The following is a 20798-nucleotide window of genomic DNA, read 5'->3' as shown; positions in this document are numbered from 1 at the left end:
TACCAAGACTCATGTACTTCTACGTAAGTCTGTGTAAGTTTCTAACAAAACCACAAACATGTCTGTATATGCATAGAAGCTAAAAGACTGGCTTTAGTTACTTGGAATAAATGGATTAAAATAAAAGCTACTATGACTTACATACACTTATGTTCATAGGAGTGACTCTATAAAAAAAAGTCCTGCTTACAACATCTCTTTTTTTCCCACTGTTGAACCAAATTTGCTTAGTCAGTGTATTAATATAGCACTGTTCTGATTGCACAAGGACTTTGACATATTTACAGCCTACTTCACTATGCACATTTTTTTTTTATTGGTGTCATGCCCTCACTGTAACACCCAAGCATCTTCCAGTTTGAATTATGTTTGTGTCCCAGATGGTCATGTTGGGCTGTACCTTCTGCTATCTTATGTTACCCAATAAAATATTCTAGACTGAGGAAATCTCACAGAGGTTACAATTTCACATATTTTCTATGAGGCCTTTGTTTAAATGAAGATGTGGTCCTTAGCCACCTTCTAAGGTGATGATGATAATAGTAAATATGAAACAAATATGTCACTTTCTTGCATTGCTGTATCGTATCAGCTCTGCAATGCTGACAGAAATGAAAATAACTTCCCTCCGTTAATTTAGTACAATTCAAAAGATATGCAAACAGCAAGCACAGTAAAACCTAGCATTTTTACAGAGTCACTGTTGTGAACAAAATCCAAATTTCAAAGTTTTCAAAGTTCAACGGCAGGTACCTCGTGAGGATATCAAAATCTCCTGGTTCATAGCATGTTAAGAATATATGTGCCTGTTTCATGACTCCCCTTGAATCATTCATCTGTGCAAGTTTGATCTCTTGATGAGTAATGCTTGCCAGAAAACTAGGAATAGTCTTCTATTCAAAAACATTGCTTTTGTTTTGACACACTTTTTCCCCTAGAGTTATCTGGCATGAAGTTGGCTATTTCCCTTTCTGCTGTGCTGCCTAATCTCTCAACTTTTTCCAATGTCTTGAGACAGCTGTCTGCAACATGGCTGCTAGTTGGCTACTGCCATACATAAAGGAGGGCTGGTGTGTTTTAGGCATCAAAGTTCTCTCCACTGTCAGGGCCCACATCCTGATGGGAAGGAAGTTCCCGTCACTCCAGTTGCCCTTGCTGGGACAGACCGGTGCTTAACACATCTCAGGATCCGGGTTACCCTGTACCCAGTTGTGGCTTGACTAAATACAGAAAATCTAATGTGCCCAGACAGATTGTAACACACCTTTTGTTAGAAGGTATGGATTTTTTTAGGTTTATGTCATTTGTTTTCTCCGTATTTTAACTTTGTAATGGAGCTTTAGGATAGACTTGAGTTTGTTTTTCCATTTTGGTTCATTTGTTGGTTGTTTTTTTTTTACGTATAAACACGTTCTGTTAAGCAAGCTTTTTCTCTGATTGTCAAGCAAATTCTGTAATCGATTGTCATATACTGTAATGTCATACGTTAACATTTGATTAAAACAGAGTTTCCTTGCGTCTTCATTTTATCAATAATAATATGTCCCAATGTATCTCTCTAACAATAATATATCTAATAGTATTTTTACCTGTAATATGACAGCTTTTGCTAATTTAAATTTAATTAACTTATTTTTCATGACTTGCTTTCACATCAGTAAAAAGGGTGGGGAAATCCAACCCCTGTACAATACTGCTTAAACTCATTTTTACCTCTGTGACAAAGTCTGTCTCAAAATGAATCCTCTACCATTCAAAATAAGCTCCTCTCTCGTTACAATGTCTGAAATGGGCTGTGTGCATGTGAGAAAGTACGACAGCTTTTAATATCAGTAAAAATGCACCAGGGATGTATTCTACCAGCATTTTATTTGTCTTTAAATGCATCAAAGCAAAAATAATGTTAATAATTGCTTTAAAATATCTTGGTTGGGAGACCAGTGTGTTGCGGGAAATAACTTAGCACATTAAAGAGCCTGCTCTGCCAAATACTGACATCTCCTCAAAGGTCTAAGACCCCCCACTTCCCACTAGGAAACAGCAGGAACAGATCCAGTCTCAGCAGTAAAAAGCTTTTTAATTGACTCCACAAACCTAATTTGTAAACTTTTTGTGAACATTTGCTTTGATGTTCATCTACAGTCTCCCTTGGCAGCCCCTCAGGAGACTAACAGTGCTTTGTTATAAGAGATCTCTTATAAAACATGTAATCTAAACTTGCTTTCCTTAGTTTAGCTGAATCCATTGATCTGCAACATAGCCTTGGTCAAACTCCCCAGATAAGTCTTTCCCCATCCTTTATACTATTTTTTTTCAAGTATTTGAACAGAACTTTTAAGGAAGCAAATAGCTCCTAGAAATAACAAGCACATAAAAGTGACAGACTCCGTGTAACATATACTACTATGGGTTGCACTTAGAGCATGTCTCAAGTCAGGCTATGACATCGCACGGCTACTGACTGTGCCTGAGATGACAATACCTGCCAAGTCTCAGTATGCAGAAATCAAGGGTTCTTATTGGTCACTCTGGACATGCACCGAATTTTTATAAGCATATTAGACAAATGCATTATCAGTTTGCTGAATTGTGCATGTCAAAGTTTGTACATACAAACAAGATGTACATGTGCTTCACAGGCACAGTCAGTTGCACTGCAGACACGTGCACACATGAACTGAGGCCTGGCCCAGGAGAGCCATCCTTGACTTTGTTTTTTGAGTAACACACATATAGCCAGATATGGACAGATACAGGGAGGCAGCTAAGCATAACTGACCACAGAATAGACAAATCCATAACTACAATTAGTGACAGCAAAAGGAATCATTTCAGTAGGAAGATTTTGGAAGAGGGCAAAAAGTATTAGGCAGGATTAAATGGGCTTGCGGGTGGAGACTGGGGAGTTTAGAGAATACAGGTGACTTTAGTGAGTTGTATACATTTCTCTTACTCTCTAGTCTCCTAGGAATGTTAACTCATTCATACAGTCAGGCATTTGACTGACATTCTATGTTTTTGCAAAACAGTTTCATTTTTCTGTACTGGATAGGTGTCACTAACTAAGTTGTAGTAATGAGTTATTTAACCAGTACCAATAATTAACTAGCTGTTCATTTCTAGTGCATCTATTTATAAATCAGGAAAAAATACTATATGGATTAATTTCATTCTGCTCTGCAAATAATTGTTCTGTTTGTGTTCTGGAGGTATGGTCACAAGCACATGAAGGATCTAGCATTCAGTAGTACCAGCAAAAGTAATACTGGAGAAAAACATTGTCAGCTAGACTGCTTAATACTTTTAAGTGAAAGGGATTTTAACATATTGAGTTTGGATGCTTTGTTGGTTTATATTGAAGAGAATTTTCTTCTAGCAGGTTGTTATTATCAGACGTCACTGGTGTTATTCTCATATACAATTTTCTGTTGAATATTAAGCATCAATAAAAACTGATTTCTACTCTATACTAAGCTATTTTACACTCCTATGGCATATGAATGTAAAATAGCTATATTCATCTTTTTTCTAGGTGGGTTAAATATTTTTAATTTTCAGGTAAGTCACAACAACATCCACAGAGAAACAAACCAAACAAATGAAAAAATCCGTAAGTCTTAAGGACTTCTCAACATGTTCTTATTTATACTGGGCTGTGGAAGCCATACTGTTTTCTATCAATTGAGCAATGACCCAGGTTTTCAGCCTTCTAGCTACACTGAAGAGCTACATTTGCAGAATAAATATTAGCAATGAATTTTAGTACAGCTGAAAACAAATATACAGCTTATATTCAGCAATGAAATGAAGCTGAAGTTAACAGTGAGTTACTATGTAAGATTAGTTATAGGAATGTGACCTTTACAGATTCTTTGTCAGATTGATTTAGGCAGGCACAGCTCGCTATTCTGAAGCATGCATCTCTATTTCAATTAAAAAATGTAGGGGAATAAAGTTGGCAAGAGGCAACGCTAATTCCATGCCACCACCCTAAAACAGAATTGCTTCAGAATATTCGGAAAGACTCATAGTTGAAAGGAATAGAGGCTGCAGAAAAAGCTCAAGCACATAGTTACAACAATAACAAAGCAATTCATCTATGCCATGCAAGCACTTAGGTGTAAGGCTAAAAACAGAGTAGAACACAAAAAGTTGTTTTAAATGTGCAGTATCAGTTCCCCTTTGGATTGTCAAATTTGCCAGATTTTTGCTTTCATCCCCACGATTATCTGGATGCCACCACACCAATAGCAAGTGGCTCTCTCCAGCAACAAAGCTAATGCTGCTTCTTGGGTCATGCTGAACAGCAGTGCAGCCAGCATGCTCTTCCTCCCCTAGAGACTGAGAGCATCACCTTCAGAAAGGGATCAGCCTCCACCACCATCGGGCCTGGGATCTTGAGTCTGCTTCCAAACCTGAGTCTGATCAGTCTTGAAAGCTGCCGTAACACTATAAAAGTACAATAAACTACAAGAAATACCAGATGATTACAATGAATCTAGGTATTGGATGTTTCGGTTAATATATCTTGGGTATGGGTGACAGTGCAACAGATCCTGCACCTTTAAAACTTGAAAAAGCAAGTAAAACCCAGTCACCTAAACCTACACTACAGCATATTAATAGAAATGTATATATTGAAAAAGGCTAAATATATATATTGGAATATATATATTTTAAAAGAGAGATATAACAAATATCTGACCTCACAGCATGTAGGAACAACTAATATGCGTGCCTTGTAGTTCTCGCAAATGTATTGGCGTCATTAGAATTTAGATGTCTCTTTACGTGGGCCATATCCGTATCTCAGTCACACTGGCATAAATCTGAACAATTTCCATGATCTGTTGACTATGGAACTGGTCTGGTTTAAACTGGTGTAACTGAGAAAATTTAGCTTCTTGCTTTATTAATTTAGCAAAAAAAAATTTTTAAGCTGGTGATTAAATTTTAGTTTTCTCCCAGAAGTATTCAATGTATACAAGGATCTAAGCTATAACATAGTGTACATTGTCAAGCTTGATTAGTACAAAACATGTTATTTTGCTCAATACATTGAAATCAAACTAAGTTCATTTTATTTTGCTGAATGACTTGAAATCAAGATTAGATTTAGGTCTAATAAGGGGTTTTTTTTCAAGCAAGAAAATAAGCGTGACATTTTCCTTTCTTTCTTTTTGATCTAAGGAAGTTGTACTTATCAGTCCTACATGATTATCTAGTGTAACAGGATATAATTTTCTCTATATTTATTTTGTTATTATTGTTTGTTGTCTTTTAATGACATTGTAATTGCAAAATTTAGTAATTTTATTTCTTTGCTTCATAACAGTCTAGAAAGACCAAAACACACAGAGAATAGCATATTGCAAAGTTTATCAGACTGACCGCCAGCTGGAGGGACAACTTGGTCAAGTAATTTCATGCTTGTTTTCTTCCATATTTTCTTTATAACCGCTCTAAGTTCTTCATTTGCTTGCTCTAGATTACCTGTGGCAATAAACCAGAAAAACACAAAATGGCAATTATATTTCAGGCAGCTGCAATGAACAATCCTTTGGATATTAATTAGCTGTATACAAATAAAGACAGTGATAAGGATGCTTTGCAGCAAGAAGTAGCAGATAACAACTAAAGAGAATGGCCTAAGACAGTGAGCTCCTGGGGCTTTCAAATCAGTCTCTGGAGTACTGCATAGGTGAACAGTAATTTACAGATCTTGGCTCTACTCTGTCACTGCTTACTAGCTTCTGCCTAACTGTGCTGAAAGTGATGACTTGCTATTTGCAAGCCACTTCCTTCTGGATCCAAAGCTGAGCCTTTATTTGTTTAATCAGAGTAATTACTCAGTCGTACAGGCTTCAAAGTTCAGGCAACTGACTACAGAGCGGTTTTTCATCTCTTGCAGCGCTCCACTAAGCTACAGCAATGCCTGAGGGACTTAATCTAATCAGTTTGTTACTGACAGTGAACTCAAATTCTGCTAAGAATGGCAGAAGACATGGAACAGAAAGTAGAAAGAGGTGATAAAAATAATGAGAAAACATATGAAAATAGAAAGCAAAATTATTTGAAACATACTAGTATTTTTTAAAACTTCTCCCTCTCTGAAGTAAATGACAGAAATCCGTTCAACCCAGTCAGAACTGGCCTTGACCAAACTGGGGATGTTGCTTTCAAGTGTGCAAAAGTTGCAGTTGCACCAACGTGGGATCCAAGGCACCAAGATAAAGAGTAGTGAGGAAGGAGCGTCTTGGATGGATAGAACGGGGAACTCTTTTGCTCCTTGCACTAGAACTCCCGTTATGCCACTGGAACATGTTTTTATATGACCAGATAAGAGCATATAATAATCTCTGAGACTTCTTTGGCTCTAGCCTCACTACCCCTTTTCCTTTCATCTTCTAGCAAATCATTCCTTACAACAGTGAATACAACTCATGATCCAAAAGCAACCCAAATACAGTAAGACTAAGACGCTCATACTCATGTCCAACAAAACTAACAAAGTAAATTGTAACTCTTCCTCATTGTACCTTCTGACAAGTGCAGTAAAGGCTTTACAGCTAAGAACCTTACCTTCTGTTTTTATCTTTAAAGCAGTCCTAACCAAAGCAAACAAAGTAGCATTGAACATGACAGTTCCATCACTGTTCAGTGGCATATTCATGGCTACTAACCTCTGTAAATGAGAAAAAGAAAACAAATTTTGCTGTGTCTTTCTTTGAAAAAAAACCCAACAAACCTCCTGTAATGTTCATTTCTGAAAAGCTGATGTATTCAAAGAATAATATCCACTGAGAGGCATAAAAATTATGTCTTCAAAAAAAGTTGAGCCATCCCTGCTGCATACAATAACCACCCCTTATCGCTTCTTGCTGGTATTAATCACATGCACACTTATACAAGAGCTACACTGTCTGGTAGTTTTCACGAACTATTTATTGAGTTAATTTGCAAACACTGAAGCCCAGTCCTTGGCTATAAGTCACACTATGCAAGTCTGAAGGACAAATGCAGTTATTTAAGAGCGTGCACTCCAGTTGCAGTCATGTTCCAGGTTTCCCATGTGCTCCTCCAGCTTCAGGCTCCATGAAAAACCACAGCACCAGGCCTGTTTTGTATAAGCTGATTCATTTCTCGGGTAACTTCAGTGACGCCATGCATCTCTTATGCTATCTACACTGAAACGGTGTGAAGGGGGCTTTCCTCTTTGGATTAGTCCATCTCTGCATTACAGTGTTCATCTTTCAGAGCAGTATCGCTGCTGTCTGTCAGAGGAAACACTATTTAATCTATAAAAATATTTTCTTAATGTCTGACTTGGATTTTCTTCTATTCTAGTGTAAAAGCATTACTCAATTGGATAACTTATCTTAATGTATAGATACAGGTTCACTTTAGGTATCCCTTGTAGCATTCCATTTGAACCCAGTGTTTTATACATCAACTTACCTCTTTATAAAACAGACATAAAAGAAATCCAACTGCCAGTGCTGTTGTAACAATCCTTTAATTAAAAGGCCTGATCTTATTCGTACTGAAATTGCTAAACCCACAATATCCATAGTTCTGAAATCCTCAAATAACATAATAATTATTCATCTCCTTTGTTTTGCTTTTAAACTTTTATATTAAAATGCAATTAATCCTCATCTAAATTACACATCGTGCCATTATTAACTTCAGCTTGGTTTATCATCTTGCAGTCCCCACACTTCAATCTCATTTCTGTGTTTCATGTGCAGCAAACTTCTCATAGATGCGACTGTAGAAGTACTGTATCCAAACTTAACGGTCAATTAACGTAAATTACTGTACTGTCCTCCCTGGGACTGAAAAGAAATCAGAAATGTCATTGGGTTGAAGTAGTCTTATACGTGACACAGTCACCAGAAATGCTGGGATGAGGTAGTTCATATACGTGACAATAATAGACTAGTGACTGATTTGCAGACTGGCCCCTTTCATTTTGATGCTCTGTGAAGAATTGTACATTGGTGGTAACTACTCAAATGAGTACACTGAAAGAAATGTCCCTAGCTTTGCTGGTTTAAGTTAAGCCTGCAAAAAAAGGGGAAAACAAGAGTGAAGGAGATCTTGTGAAGACAGGATCAGTGTGCATATGTGACACATAAGGGGCAGAATGAATGAATGAACTGTGAGAGAACCCTGGAAAGAAAAAAACAGGGTAAAACCTACCTTGCAGGCCACTCTGTGAGGGCATAATTTGCCAAAACCAAGTGGTGGCTGAATGCGTCTCAGTAATGTAACCACATCGAGATGTTTTATCCTTCCCCTAGAACCAACACACATCAGTTACCAACACACAACCATTCCCAAAGAATATACTATACTCTGCTTTTATTGGTTTTACCACATAAATCTTATCAGAAAAACTATCTAACTTACTTCGCTTCAGGGTCATATTCTGACCATATCCTTTTGAACTCATCCAAATGATGGGGACCCAGAATAGACCAGTCACGTGTCAAATAGTCAAAATTATCCATAATGACAGCCACAAATAAGTTTATAATCTAAAAAATTAAGAACAATCTGCCTTAATTATTTTGAAATTTAAAAAAAATATTCAATAAAAAGGTAGCAGGTCAAGAATTCAAGCAAATAAATTGATCTCATAAACAATGATTTTTGGCAAATATCAAATATCACAGAAAATACTTGCTAATCGTGTAACCGACTAACTGGAACTCTATCAGGTAATGACATGACAAGTGTGTGATTCTATCTGAGTATTCAATCTTTGACATAGGCTCTAACACAGTTTTGTTTCTCCTCCTTGATTTGCCAGATCCCACTACATCAAATTAAAGAATGGATCCCATACATTTATTTGACACAGTGTAGGTCTTGGGAAATGGCTTTTGTATTAATAGGATTCAGTGTCATGACAATAAGACTTATGCATGTGTTTTGTTAACACAGGAGATAACACAGAACAGCAGAACGTGTATGTTTACGTTAGTTCACAGAACTCTGACCACTCTCCTTTTATAAGGAGAACAGTACTACGAACAGAACAAATCAACCAGCTTAGACCAGACACCTGCAACAAGGAAAAACATCTATTTTAGAGCAAATAATCCATTATGTCATGGATTATGAAGAAAGGTTATTGTTCACATCTCACATGCCACAGTTTGAGTACACTTGTAGAGATACGAATCCAAATTCTGCTAAGTTTAAATAATACAAATAGCATTAACCAGTATGCCACCAAAACCTTGCCATGCAGACCCATTACATTATTAATGAATATTCAATACTACTGAGAAATGCATGAAACAACAGCTGATGAAAAGACTGTTAACTTAGCTTTCAAACATGCAACCAATCACTCCTGCATACCTGTAGTCAGAATAACAACTTGCACACGAGAGTTTAGAATGACAGAACTGGAAGGGACCTTTAAAGCTCATCCAGTTCAACCCCCCTGCAGTGACCAGGGACATCTTTAGCTGGATCAGGTTGCCCAGAGCCCAGTCCGGCTTGACCTTGAATGCTTCCAAGGATGGGGCATCTACCACCTCTCTGGGCAGCCTGTGCCAGTGTTTCACCACCCTCATCACAAAAATCAGTATAAGATACAGGATTTAGGACTGTGTATAGAAAAACATAACCCTGCAAAAATATTTTACACGTGGGATTTTCAATTGTTCACTGAACCCACTACTCTTAGTTCAGAAGAAAGTCAAAATTCCAAAGCTCATTTCTGTTAATAAGCACAAGATAGACTCACCAAAAATGCACAAAGCATGTAAAAACTGATAAAATAAATGATGGCAAAATTGCTTCCACATGTGTATTCTTCCCCTGGATTATAATCAGATTCTGGATCACAGCGTTTTCCAGGCAAACATGCCAGCATGATTTCCTGCCAGGCTTCTCCAGTTGCACACCTTTACAAGGTCACAAAGATAAATTAGGCATTCTTTGATAAAAACAGAATAAAGATGTATTAACTTGTTAGGGTCTGAGAAAATGCTTGGAGCTGTACAAGCACAAAAGTGAAGACAGATTGTGAATGTTTCAGAAATGACAAGCATCGATATGAGATTGCAGACACATTTTATAAGACAGACTAATGTACCATAAAGGCTAGCATGTAAAAATTTGAACCCCGAACTGTGATTTACAAGTTAAATACTTATTGCAGTGGAGCTGCTGTGCATGAAAGCGTGTTCTGTATGAAAACCTGTCATAAAAGTTAAAGGTATCTGTTTGTAAAAGATGAATTGCCTTTTCCCCAGCATGGTTGAGGAAATGCTTGTCTCTAACTTCTGCTATTGCATTTTTTGCATAGTTGGGTAATGCCTGTGTACAGACCCATGATTTCAAATAAGCAAAATACAACTACATATTTATGACATTTTTGGCTGTGTTCATTACTGAGTTTCAAAGACAAGTCTTTACATGCATAAAGTGACCTAGGTCTCATGGGGTGATGCCCTTGGTCTCAGACAAGGAAAGACCTGCCAGTTTTGCCAACCAAAGTAGTAACAACATATAAGAGCCAAGTGGAGTTACAGAATCACAGGCAAGAGAGCCCTCAAGGCTGTCATCTTTAGAGGCATCCCTGTCCCATGTCATTCCCTCTCCTTGCTCCAGAACACTTTGAAGCACTCCTGGCAAATATTTACCCTCCTCTTAAGCTCTGCAGTGATGGAGATTCCCTAACCTCCCTACATCAAGATTTAGCTACCTTTGCCACCAGAAAGGTTTGCCCACTGCTTATCTGGTATTTCCCTTCAGCAAGTTACACCCTCTACTTCTTCTCCTCTCTTCAGCAAAGATGTAAAGAACAGTTTATTTCTTTATCTTTGCAACAACCTTTCATTTTTTCAAACTGTCATGCTAGCCATGCTTGTGAAGATTACAGTAAGGGCACAGTCTTTTTCACCTTTCCCCACGCCTGCACAGTGACATCAGGGCTGACTATATTTGGGCTCTGCCTGAAGACAAGTAGTCCACAAATGAGATGTTTCACAACAGCTGCAATGAGTTTAGGTCTGTATCACCTGATTAGAACCCTGCTGTGCCAATGGACACTCAGCATACAGCCATATAGAGTATGTGCTTGCTATGCTAAATTGCTTCTCACTTGCAAACACATTTTGAATAAACCCGTGGTTCAAGAGCTACAGACATTTCTCACATAACAATGAAATGGGATGCATTAAGTAAGAGTTAAGGTTTACGCACCTGAAGAGAAGGAGCACAGCTTGGGGGAAGGTCTGAAAATTGTTGTTTCTGTTTATTTGATTGTTGTCCCTCATGGCCACTTTTCCAAACACCTACAATAAAATAGGACTTTGACTTTCATCCTAGTGACCTGTACTGTCAGAAGCTGTAGGCCTTGCAGTCTAAACTTGCTTCACTATGTATGAAAAACACTTTCACAAATACACTTTCTTTACTCTCTTTAGATTTTCCTGATAATGACGTAAATTTATCACATATACAAGATAATTCTTAATCATTTATTTTGGCATCAATAAACCATTATAATACTAACACACATTCCTATACTTCAGGTGAGAAAACATTATTTGTTTTAAACTAGCACCTAGAGTCCTTTTTTGATATTAAGGCCCTACCGCATTAAATACTGGACATACTTGTAATAAAGAAATAATTGCTGTCTTGAAAACCTCGAGTCTAAATAGAGAAAAAGAGATGCAAAGATGGAAACTGAAGTACAGAGAATCTGAGCATCCTGTCTCAGCCAAAGATGGAAATTAGTTCTGTTCTTCAAAACTAAATTGCAATTCCTTGGTCACAAGATCGTTCTTCTTCACCAATATAATACATTTATATCCTCTTACAATACAGGGAAGGCTGTTACTTAATTTAGAGAGATTAACACAATGTTGCTCTGTATACATGCTGCTGGACTGTAAGGACATCAAGCTGCTTTTGGATAAATGATGAAGAGAAAGAGTGAGGAAGCAAAACCACCCTCCATAGCATATTTCTTCTCATCCTATTTAATTAGGACCTCCTTTAGTGCCAGTTTGAAGAACCTTACAACTCTGAGAACAAAAGAAAACACCTGTTTTACGGAATGCAGAGGTATCCTACAGCCTTATGGCAGGAAAACCAGTGTTATCAGGAGAAGAAAAAAAAAGAGGGAGAGAGAAAACTGCAGCCAAATCCAGGGGAACTTCTGCCAAAGTGTTGAGCACCATCCAGCCATGCTCCTCAGGCACCAGATCTCATGTGTGGCACAGAGGCTACCATGCAACTCCAACTGCAGTCCCAGTCACAGCTCCATGCTCAGCGCCTTTACCTGCTGCTTTCCTGCAGTCTGAGCAGTCCCTTCTCAACTAGCTATCCCATCCATCCTCCCACTAGAAACAACCCAGTAGTAGGAATTTTGGGAACAGTTTCCTGACAGGTTTCTCCTATCTAGCTATCTCCAATTATTAAGACTGGAGAACCTGTTTTGCCCTCACAGCACTGCAGCTTGTGGAAGGAGTGGCACCTTCATCCCAACATCACATTTTTACATTTTAAGTTACCAAAATCCTTTCTGTGCTTGTACATCTTGTATGTCTATCCTACTCTTGATTAATCATAGGCTCAGCTGTGCCTAAATCCTTAGCTAGATTCTTTTCCTAGCTCTAGTCTTTCCCATATGAAAAGAATAAAAAAAAAAAAAAGTTGGAGTTCTAATGCCTGATTCCCAAAACAAGTCTATAGTAAAAAGAAGCCATGCATTCTTTCATACATTCATGCATAGGAATAGACTTCACAGTACATGGAAGAGGAGTGGCTCCTTCCAGCAAACCAAGTACTATAAGCTCACACTAAGCCTTTCTCTTGCATCTTTTTGGATTTTCTGACTACGAAAATCATAATCAATAAAAGATTTTCACTTTACTCTGAAAGCCCTGTCTTATATATAGCACCTCTATCAAAGGAATGTTTCAATAAGCAACTTTGCAAACCAGTCTCAGAGTAGCCAACACTGTACTTTTGCTTAATGCTAAAAAAATTCTGTAATTACCTGCATTCCAATGACAGCATAGATGAAGAACAGCATGGCTATCAGAAGGGCAACATAAGGCAGAGCCTAGAAATGGGACAGATGCATTGTCTTTTAATAATTTCACAGCATAATTTCAATTTCCATTTACAAAAATACTTTCTCTGTACAACACAGGCTTTTCCAAGGTTTTTATTCCTTTGCAAGTGCTTAAAATGTTATTACCTGTCACTCTTAATATTCTGCCACATAGAATGAATACAAGCTTCATAATATTTTAAATTATTTCTGCCAGAAATCCAGGCAGAAAAATCATCTTTAGCAGTTTTAAATTTTATTTTCATTACTGACTCTGACAACACAGAGATACTTCCTTCTATACAGTTATAGAGTTCCACTAACTTGACATTCATCAGAGTTTTCAGGAGCAAGGATTCAAGTATTTATTTGTTACACTTATGAAATAAGTTTTATATTTAAAAAAATAGATTAAATTCCTCTTTTGTAGTCACCTAATAAAATGTGTGGAAGTATGAGACCTATGTGAGTTTCAAACCTATCCTACCCTTTTAGATATAACAAATATTTTTTTATGAAGTAATGTAGAAATTTCACAGTAACAGCTAATATTAAATGAGAAAGAATGACCCTTGGACTCCCTGAAGTAACTGGTGAAGTTTATTTTGGCATTAATATGCAAATATAATTAAATATGTCATTATTGATAGCATGAATTTGAAAAGAAATGGTTTTTGCACTCTGCAGAATATTACCTCATAAAATTTGGTGTATGAATGGTTGTAATTATAAAGCAAATTTAAACACATTTTGCTAACCTGAAATGACTTAATAAACGTCCACAGTAAAGTTCTGATTCCTTCTCCTCTGCTAAGCAGCTTCACCAGTCTCATCACCCGGAAGAGACGGAAAAACGTGATGGAGATTCTAGCGCTGTCTTCAGAGTTCTGAAGAGCATCATGGAGAAGTCAAACCAAATACAAACTCAAGCATGCAACACTTCCAGAAAAACAACAACAAATGCACAGGTGGAAGAGGTAAGATTTGAAAAATGTATCTCGAGGGCCTTTTCATCTTGATAAGCATGATATGAAAGGAAAAATTACATGCTAAAAACACAGGACCTGTAGAAATGCTTCACACATCACATGCATTTCCAAGTTTTCTGGTTTGTTAATAAGGATCATATTGGGTTTGTTTGTAGTAGACTTCAAAAGTACATTGACAATGAATACAAACCACTGCATAACACCTTTGTAGTAAGACAGTTACGAAAAATACAGAAAAAAATTGGTGGAAAATAGACATGGTAAAAAGAATAAACTCAAGTAGAGGTAAAACCACTGGGGTCAGTTTACTAATCTTACCCCAGACTCATCAGTTGTGACTGTTTCAGTTGGCTTTGGCTTTAAGAAATTAAGAATATTAAATATTAAAATCAAATAAAAGATTAAAAAAAATCAGTTTAACCATAAACAGAAAGACATTTTTCATTTCTAAATGTAAATGAACATCTTTCAACTCAATATACTTCCTAAGCAAAACATTAATATCCTTATTAAAACCTCCCTTTAGCATTTCATGTTAGCTGGCTCATACAAAAACATTGTTGGCTGGCTCACAGTAAAATCTGCCAGTATAAAACATGTTTAAGAGACTCAATGGAAAGTAAATACAAATGGTAAGCTGCTCACATGTAAGCCAAACAAAATTAGCCATCGATTTCCACAGATTGCATAAAACTGTAGCTGTAAGCCTGAGTAAAACTCAAGAACAAAGCTTTGGAGCCAAACTGGCCTTTCGAGGCCCACTTTTCTGCTGTGCTCTTTCTGAAGATGAATTACCCCATCACTGGAATCTAACCATATTCAAGTAATTGTGTTTAATATCACATCAGGAGTCCCCTTAAAGCAAAGTAATTCATTTGAGTTAACTCAGTGACGAGCACTGGATTTTGTAGTGCTTAACAAGGACAGATTTTTCACTCTGCCAAAGTAAAACATTTTTAGTACAATGACACGAAGGCTAACCCTTCCACAGAGTTAGCCCAATGAGAAGGTAATACTTATACTCTCTCAGCATCTACAAAGTATTCATATACCTCAGCTGGTGTAACAGGATCAACCACGGAGAAAGGGCTTCTGGATTTGATTGACCCTTTCGGAACAGACCTGTACAACCCTCAGAGGCTACAAGGGAGGACAGAGGCACACACCAACTTCTTGTTCACAGAGCCAAACTCTATGTCCTGTGAAGAAGAAACTCACTTCTCTCTTTATAATGTCTCTGTCTGTCTGTGGAGAAACTGCCATGATGATATTAGAGGTCTCTTCCAGACTAATGACTCTATGATATCGTAAATGGTCAGACACTTAGCAAAGCAGCTAGCGAAGCTTAAAGGACCAACTGCCCATGCTTGCTTGTGCACTGATAGATTCACAGCAGCCTTTTCCAAAAGTGAATGGAAGCATCTTTAAAAACATTTATGGCGCTAGAACATATGGGAGTCTGGCCGTTAGACCCAAGTAATGGGTCTTACTCTCTTGCCTAAAATATCCTCCTTATATAGGGGCACCTTTCAACAATTATTGTCACATATAACGGCAATAACCACAATGTCTCCCCAGTGCTGCTTCCAACATACTGTGGATGCATCAGACACACTCTCAACGCCATGCTTCACTGAGTAAAATCTCAAGTATTGCTGTTACCCAAGATAAAACCTGGGAAAAAGGAAGGGAAAAGAGAGGAGCTGATTCTGCTGAAAATACTAGCAGTGTATTGTACAAACATACCATGGTAAAAAAACCAAGAATAGGTAGTACTTTGTTAAGGTCAGATCATTAGTGGTTTTTATTAAAATACAAATTGTTTTGTCTATTACTTTTTTGCAAAACATATATAAAGATATCATAAAGGCAAAATGAGGTAAAAATAAGTTTGTTCAACTATGTGCAATCTACATAAGTATACATTACTGCCCTGCCAGGATATCAGTATTTTCTGAAACAAAAGAGTTTTAAAACTATTTAAGGGATTATTACTAAATTGAGGCATTAATATTAACCAAAACCCAGATCTCCTCATTACACTTCAGAGTATTTGTAAAATCAGCTGTTATATCTAAGCTTTGTAAGCACTTATAGAAAATACACAAAAAATATCCTGCCAATGAAAAACATTTACGGCATTAGAAACTCCCTGCAGATTTCAACAATTCGAAATAAAACCATCAAAATACAGATTAAGGAGAAATTTATAACCACAAACATCATAAATGCCAAAATATCACAAAACATGGAAATAACTTTGCAAAGCTGTCTGCCTACATCAAGCACAAACTCACATTGCTATTGACTTTTTGGTATAGAAAAAAATCCCTTTTTATCTGAAACTTTTAAAGAAAAAAGTTTCATTACACCTTCTGCAGACAAAGCCTGAAATTTCACATTAACCTGTGGTGACTGGCTCATGCTGAGCTTGATACTGTCAATCAGTGAGAAAATTACTTAATTAGCATTCAATATTTTGTATAATCAAAAATTAAATGAAGTATTTGACAGATACAGAACATATATTACAGTATCATCATAAATTTACACTTAAAAAAGTAAAAAAATCCTGGGGTTTGCATTTGGTTTTGCATTTGCATTTTCCCACTAGCTTTCATAGGAGAAGGATTGGGCCCCAAATAAGGCAGGGATAGTACCAGGAGAGCAATATGTAAAGGGATAGATAGGAACAGAAAAAGGATACTTTAGTCCTACAGATTTCTATTTAATTGCTTTCCAAAAGAAAAAATCATGAGGAGTATGCATTATGATTTAGTTATGAAAAAACCCTCACAAAAGGAAAAGTCAATAAAAACCCCCTTTTTTCTACATATAGCTATCCTAATAATTACTTAATTCTCACTTTTGAAAATGCAGCCAGAGATCAGCTTAAGACAAAACTATGTGAACAGTTCTACTGCAGGAATGCTCAGGAATGATAAGCGCAAAATCCCCCAACTTTTTTTTTTTGTCTGAAGGGCACCGAATGTAGTCGTGTGTGAACATTCGTGTGTGCACAGGACTCCTCTCTGAAATCAGTTCCTCAGCTTCTTTGGACTAGTCAGTCCGAATTGCCTGTTTCTGATGGCTGATCTGCTGCTGGTAAGTGTTAGGATGTCACATGCAAGACATTATAAAAGATGGACACTGGAAAGAGCAGGCCAGGAATTAAAAAGGAAAACATGCTGTTTACAAGTAGTAAATTGTACAAAATTACCAAGGTGGAGAGAGATGCTAGAAACAATGAAAACAAACTCCTGATACCAGAGGTGTTTTGGTTTTGTTTTTGGTTTTTTTTATTCTATTGGAGCTGAAAACATTCAACTTCTGTCCATCATTGGCCAAGTGTTTTGGGTACTGACATTTTAAAGTGAGTGCATCTAATTTTTTACCCTCTCTGGCATTTCCCTTTCATAATAGGAGTAGCTTGGTTTATATTATTAATACTAATTATAATGAAGCTAATATAGTGATATACCACAAAGACAATATTATTACTACCTATTTATGAAGGAAATGCTCATCTAAGAGAGAAAAGTTAGTTAATATTTATGTGTCTCCATCCAGCATGAAGTAATACTGAGATCTGGGAAACTAAGATCAAGATAACACAATCTTCAGTAACAATGACAACAGACTGACAACAACAGAGAATGTCTGCTTCCAAGGAAAAAACATACACTACCCAAACACCTAATCATATTTGCAGCTTCCATAATCCTGCCTGGATTGTACACACATAAGCAGGTGGCACGTTATGTATATGTAGGGAAGTATTAGCATAGGCTCGAGACTGAGTCGGGGGCATGGGCAGGTTGAGCAGAGAGTGTGTCTTTGGATGATGTCTGCTGACAAGAACCCAAATAAAAATATTTCCTGCGGTAAGGCAATTACCTACAATCTCCTCTTTCCACTCTGTCCTGGGGGACAATCATTGCAATTCTACTTGTGTCCCAAATGCTTGGGCACTGGCTGGTCATTATGATTTTTTTTGTCTCCTGTGACTCTATGAGGTTCCTAGGACAACAGGTTTGCTTCTGGGATCGCTGCTAGAAGTCTGCTAATGAGCACAGCTACAATAAACGAACAGCTTCTGATTTCACTGCTTGGCTAACAGATACACTGCAATGAGGTAAATAAGGACAGAGACTGGCTTAATCATTCTACCTTTTCTGCCAGCCATGTGGCAGCTACACCGAGAACCTACCTCAGCAAAGCTCTATAACTATATAATTTAAGCCAATTCTTCAAATAGACAGTAACATATGACTTTTCCTTTTTCTTAATCAAAGTTTGATACAGCAGCTTTCTTCCCCAAACAATCCCAACCCTCAGAAAAGATTAACCAATGATCAACCTGAATTTCTGAGTCATTGATTAAAATGTTTGCAAACCACTACCAATTTCAGTCAAGTATTTATTCCTGCTTACAAAAAATTTAGCACATTTCCTAAACAGTAACTCCTCGTTACACTCTTCACGTTGCAACAAAAGTTCAAAATAGACATCCTAACTGAAAAAAGCTTCAATGTCAAAACTGTGAACAGTGTGAAAGAGATTGCATCATGCATTGGAAGCAAACTGTAGCTCTGTGTCTAAGAAAAAATAAACATGGTGAAAACCGGTGGATATTAGTATACAGTGTTGGTCAAATGCTTCTTTTTTACGGATTGTGCCAAAGGGTACGAGAGTGTGCCAAAACAAATGAACACATAATGATGATGTAATCATGATCACAAATACAGAAGGAAACATCTGAATGACAAATACATATGATGACACTATTGTATATACAAAAGCATTCAGGTTGCCAAAATATCTTCAGAAATCTGCAGTGTGTCTGTGTGCATCTCTGTATATACATACATGATTTGTTCAAAGAATAATTGGAATTCAAATGTGCTAGCAAGTAATTTTCTTCATAGCCTTATCAGTGCTCTCTATAGTCCATGTTCAACATGAACCAAATGCCCATATACATAATTTAGTAAAAATTTTGAATCAATGTGAAGAACCCCGGAGCAGATAAAAAAGAGATCTCTTTCCTTACAAAATATGTATTTAAAACTCTTAAGTTCATCACTAACATGTTGACATAGAGTATTATTATAATAACTAATAAATATTCAGTTGTGCAATAAAGTAAATAAATTGGTAGTAGTAACACCTTCATGAAAGCAGCTCAGAAATTTAAATCTATTTCTAAATCAGATACCGCAACAAAATATACATTTCATATTGCAGTAAAACTTCATACTAATGAAAGCAAAGCCATACAGAATGTATTTTTCTGACCTATCTGTAAGCCTAAAGAGATACGCTTGCAAAAGTCTACAAAATGCATTACCAGTATCCAAAAATATCAATTACTAGCAACAAAACATAAGTTGTAACATATGATACTGATGCATAAAGTGGGATTCAAACCAAATCCCAGTGCTTTTGTTCAAAACTGGAATCTAGAATCTCTTAGAGGAGAGAGATACGAGGTGCTTAATCCACTCCTCTGCACAATCAGGATCAGCTGTCCCACCAGTTACTGGGCAAGTGGGCAACTACATAAAAATAAGCACCAGCCCTCCCAGTATGCACTCCACTAGCAGTCCAGCAAATGAAAAGAGCATCCCACTGTTCGCAAGTCAACTTTATGCACTGCATAGTGCTGAGATGTTAATAGTGGTGCTACTTCTTGCCAAATGGCAGAATATCCAATTCCGGTTTTGTGAGAGACTTTTTTGATGTATGACATTGCTACTAACCACCGGTAGTCGTCACGGCAGCATAAGCATTGAATGAGCCTCACATGTTTACAGTGGTGATTCAAGACAAATAGGTTTTCCTGAGGGCCTCAGAGGGAAGATTAGCAGTGCTATTTCAGCAAAGAACCTGAACTTTACTTTGAGCATAAAATTAGTCCCATAGGGCCTGCATTACACATTTGCAGAAAAGAGGAAAGTGAACTCTCCATTGTTTTCTCGACATTTTGGCAGCATGTGAATGATAAAAAGAAACTTAAATAAAAAGTGAATCAAAACCTTTGTAACTACTACTGTAACAATGTGATCATGCCTTTAAGTCATCCAGTGCTGGTCATCCAAATGGTTTCAGAGCTGACAAATAAGCTTATTTCTATATAGTCAGACCAGATTGAAACTTGTCTATTATTTCCATTTAAGAACTCATTTATTCAGAATTTATTTCCAATTTATTTATCTCTCATTGTCTTAAGTTCTATCTGTCCATCTCCCAGAATGGACTGTCCATCTCGCATCTCAAAATCACTACTCTGCTTTTTTAATTGAAAAGGAACCATTTTTATGACCACACAAGAACTTGTGTGTCATGTGAAACTTTTTGAAAACAAAAGGTCACAAAAACCAAAATTACATAGGGTTTAGTAGTGGGTTTAATTTTTTTATTGCTATACCATATTTATATTTACTTATAAATACTTGCCTCTAAAAATTTCTAAAAATAAAATGAACATGAAAACCAATTAGGTTCATAAAGAAGAACTGGTAAAAGGAAGGGATATTACATGAAAGAGTAAATTAAAAAAATCAATCATAGAAAATAGCATATTGCCAAAATATATGTTGCTCTGAGGCAGTTCACTTCTGGAGTCGGTTACTGATCCAGTCCTTGAGGATGCTGAGAGGTCCTGTAAATTGCTGAACAAATTAAACACTGATTCCCATTGGAACCAAAAATAT

The 20798-nt window shown here is 36.9% G+C and overlaps 1 protein-coding gene across 2 annotated transcripts in view; it reads right to left on the bottom strand.

Moving 5' to 3' along the window:
* CACNA1D (calcium voltage-gated channel subunit alpha1 D) overlaps positions 1–20798 on the bottom strand; it is a 198204-nt gene that overhangs the window by 26224 nt on the left and 151182 nt on the right. For both annotated transcript variants that reach the window (XM_086470607.1, XM_086470608.1), the window contains 9 exons: positions 14401–14439; positions 13852–13980; positions 13037–13102; positions 11230–11321; positions 9767–9926; positions 8416–8543; positions 8206–8302; positions 6583–6685; positions 5392–5493 (listed from right to left, as the gene is read on the bottom strand). In XM_086470607.1, coding sequence (XP_086326733.1) covers positions 5392–5493; positions 6583–6685; positions 8206–8302; positions 8416–8543; positions 9767–9926; positions 11230–11321; positions 13037–13102; positions 13852–13980; positions 14401–14439 — 916 coding nt within the window. The remainder of the gene's footprint in view (positions 1–5391; positions 5494–6582; positions 6686–8205; positions 8303–8415; positions 8544–9766; positions 9927–11229; positions 11322–13036; positions 13103–13851; positions 13981–14400; positions 14440–20798) is intronic.

Source organism: Leptosomus discolor, chromosome 9 (assembly GCF_034619465.1).
Source record: "Leptosomus discolor isolate bLepDis1 chromosome 9, bLepDis1.hap2, whole genome shotgun sequence".
NCBI lineage: Eukaryota > Metazoa > Chordata > Aves > Leptosomiformes > Leptosomidae > Leptosomus > Leptosomus discolor.
This window is presented reverse-complemented; position numbering and strand designations above follow the sequence as displayed.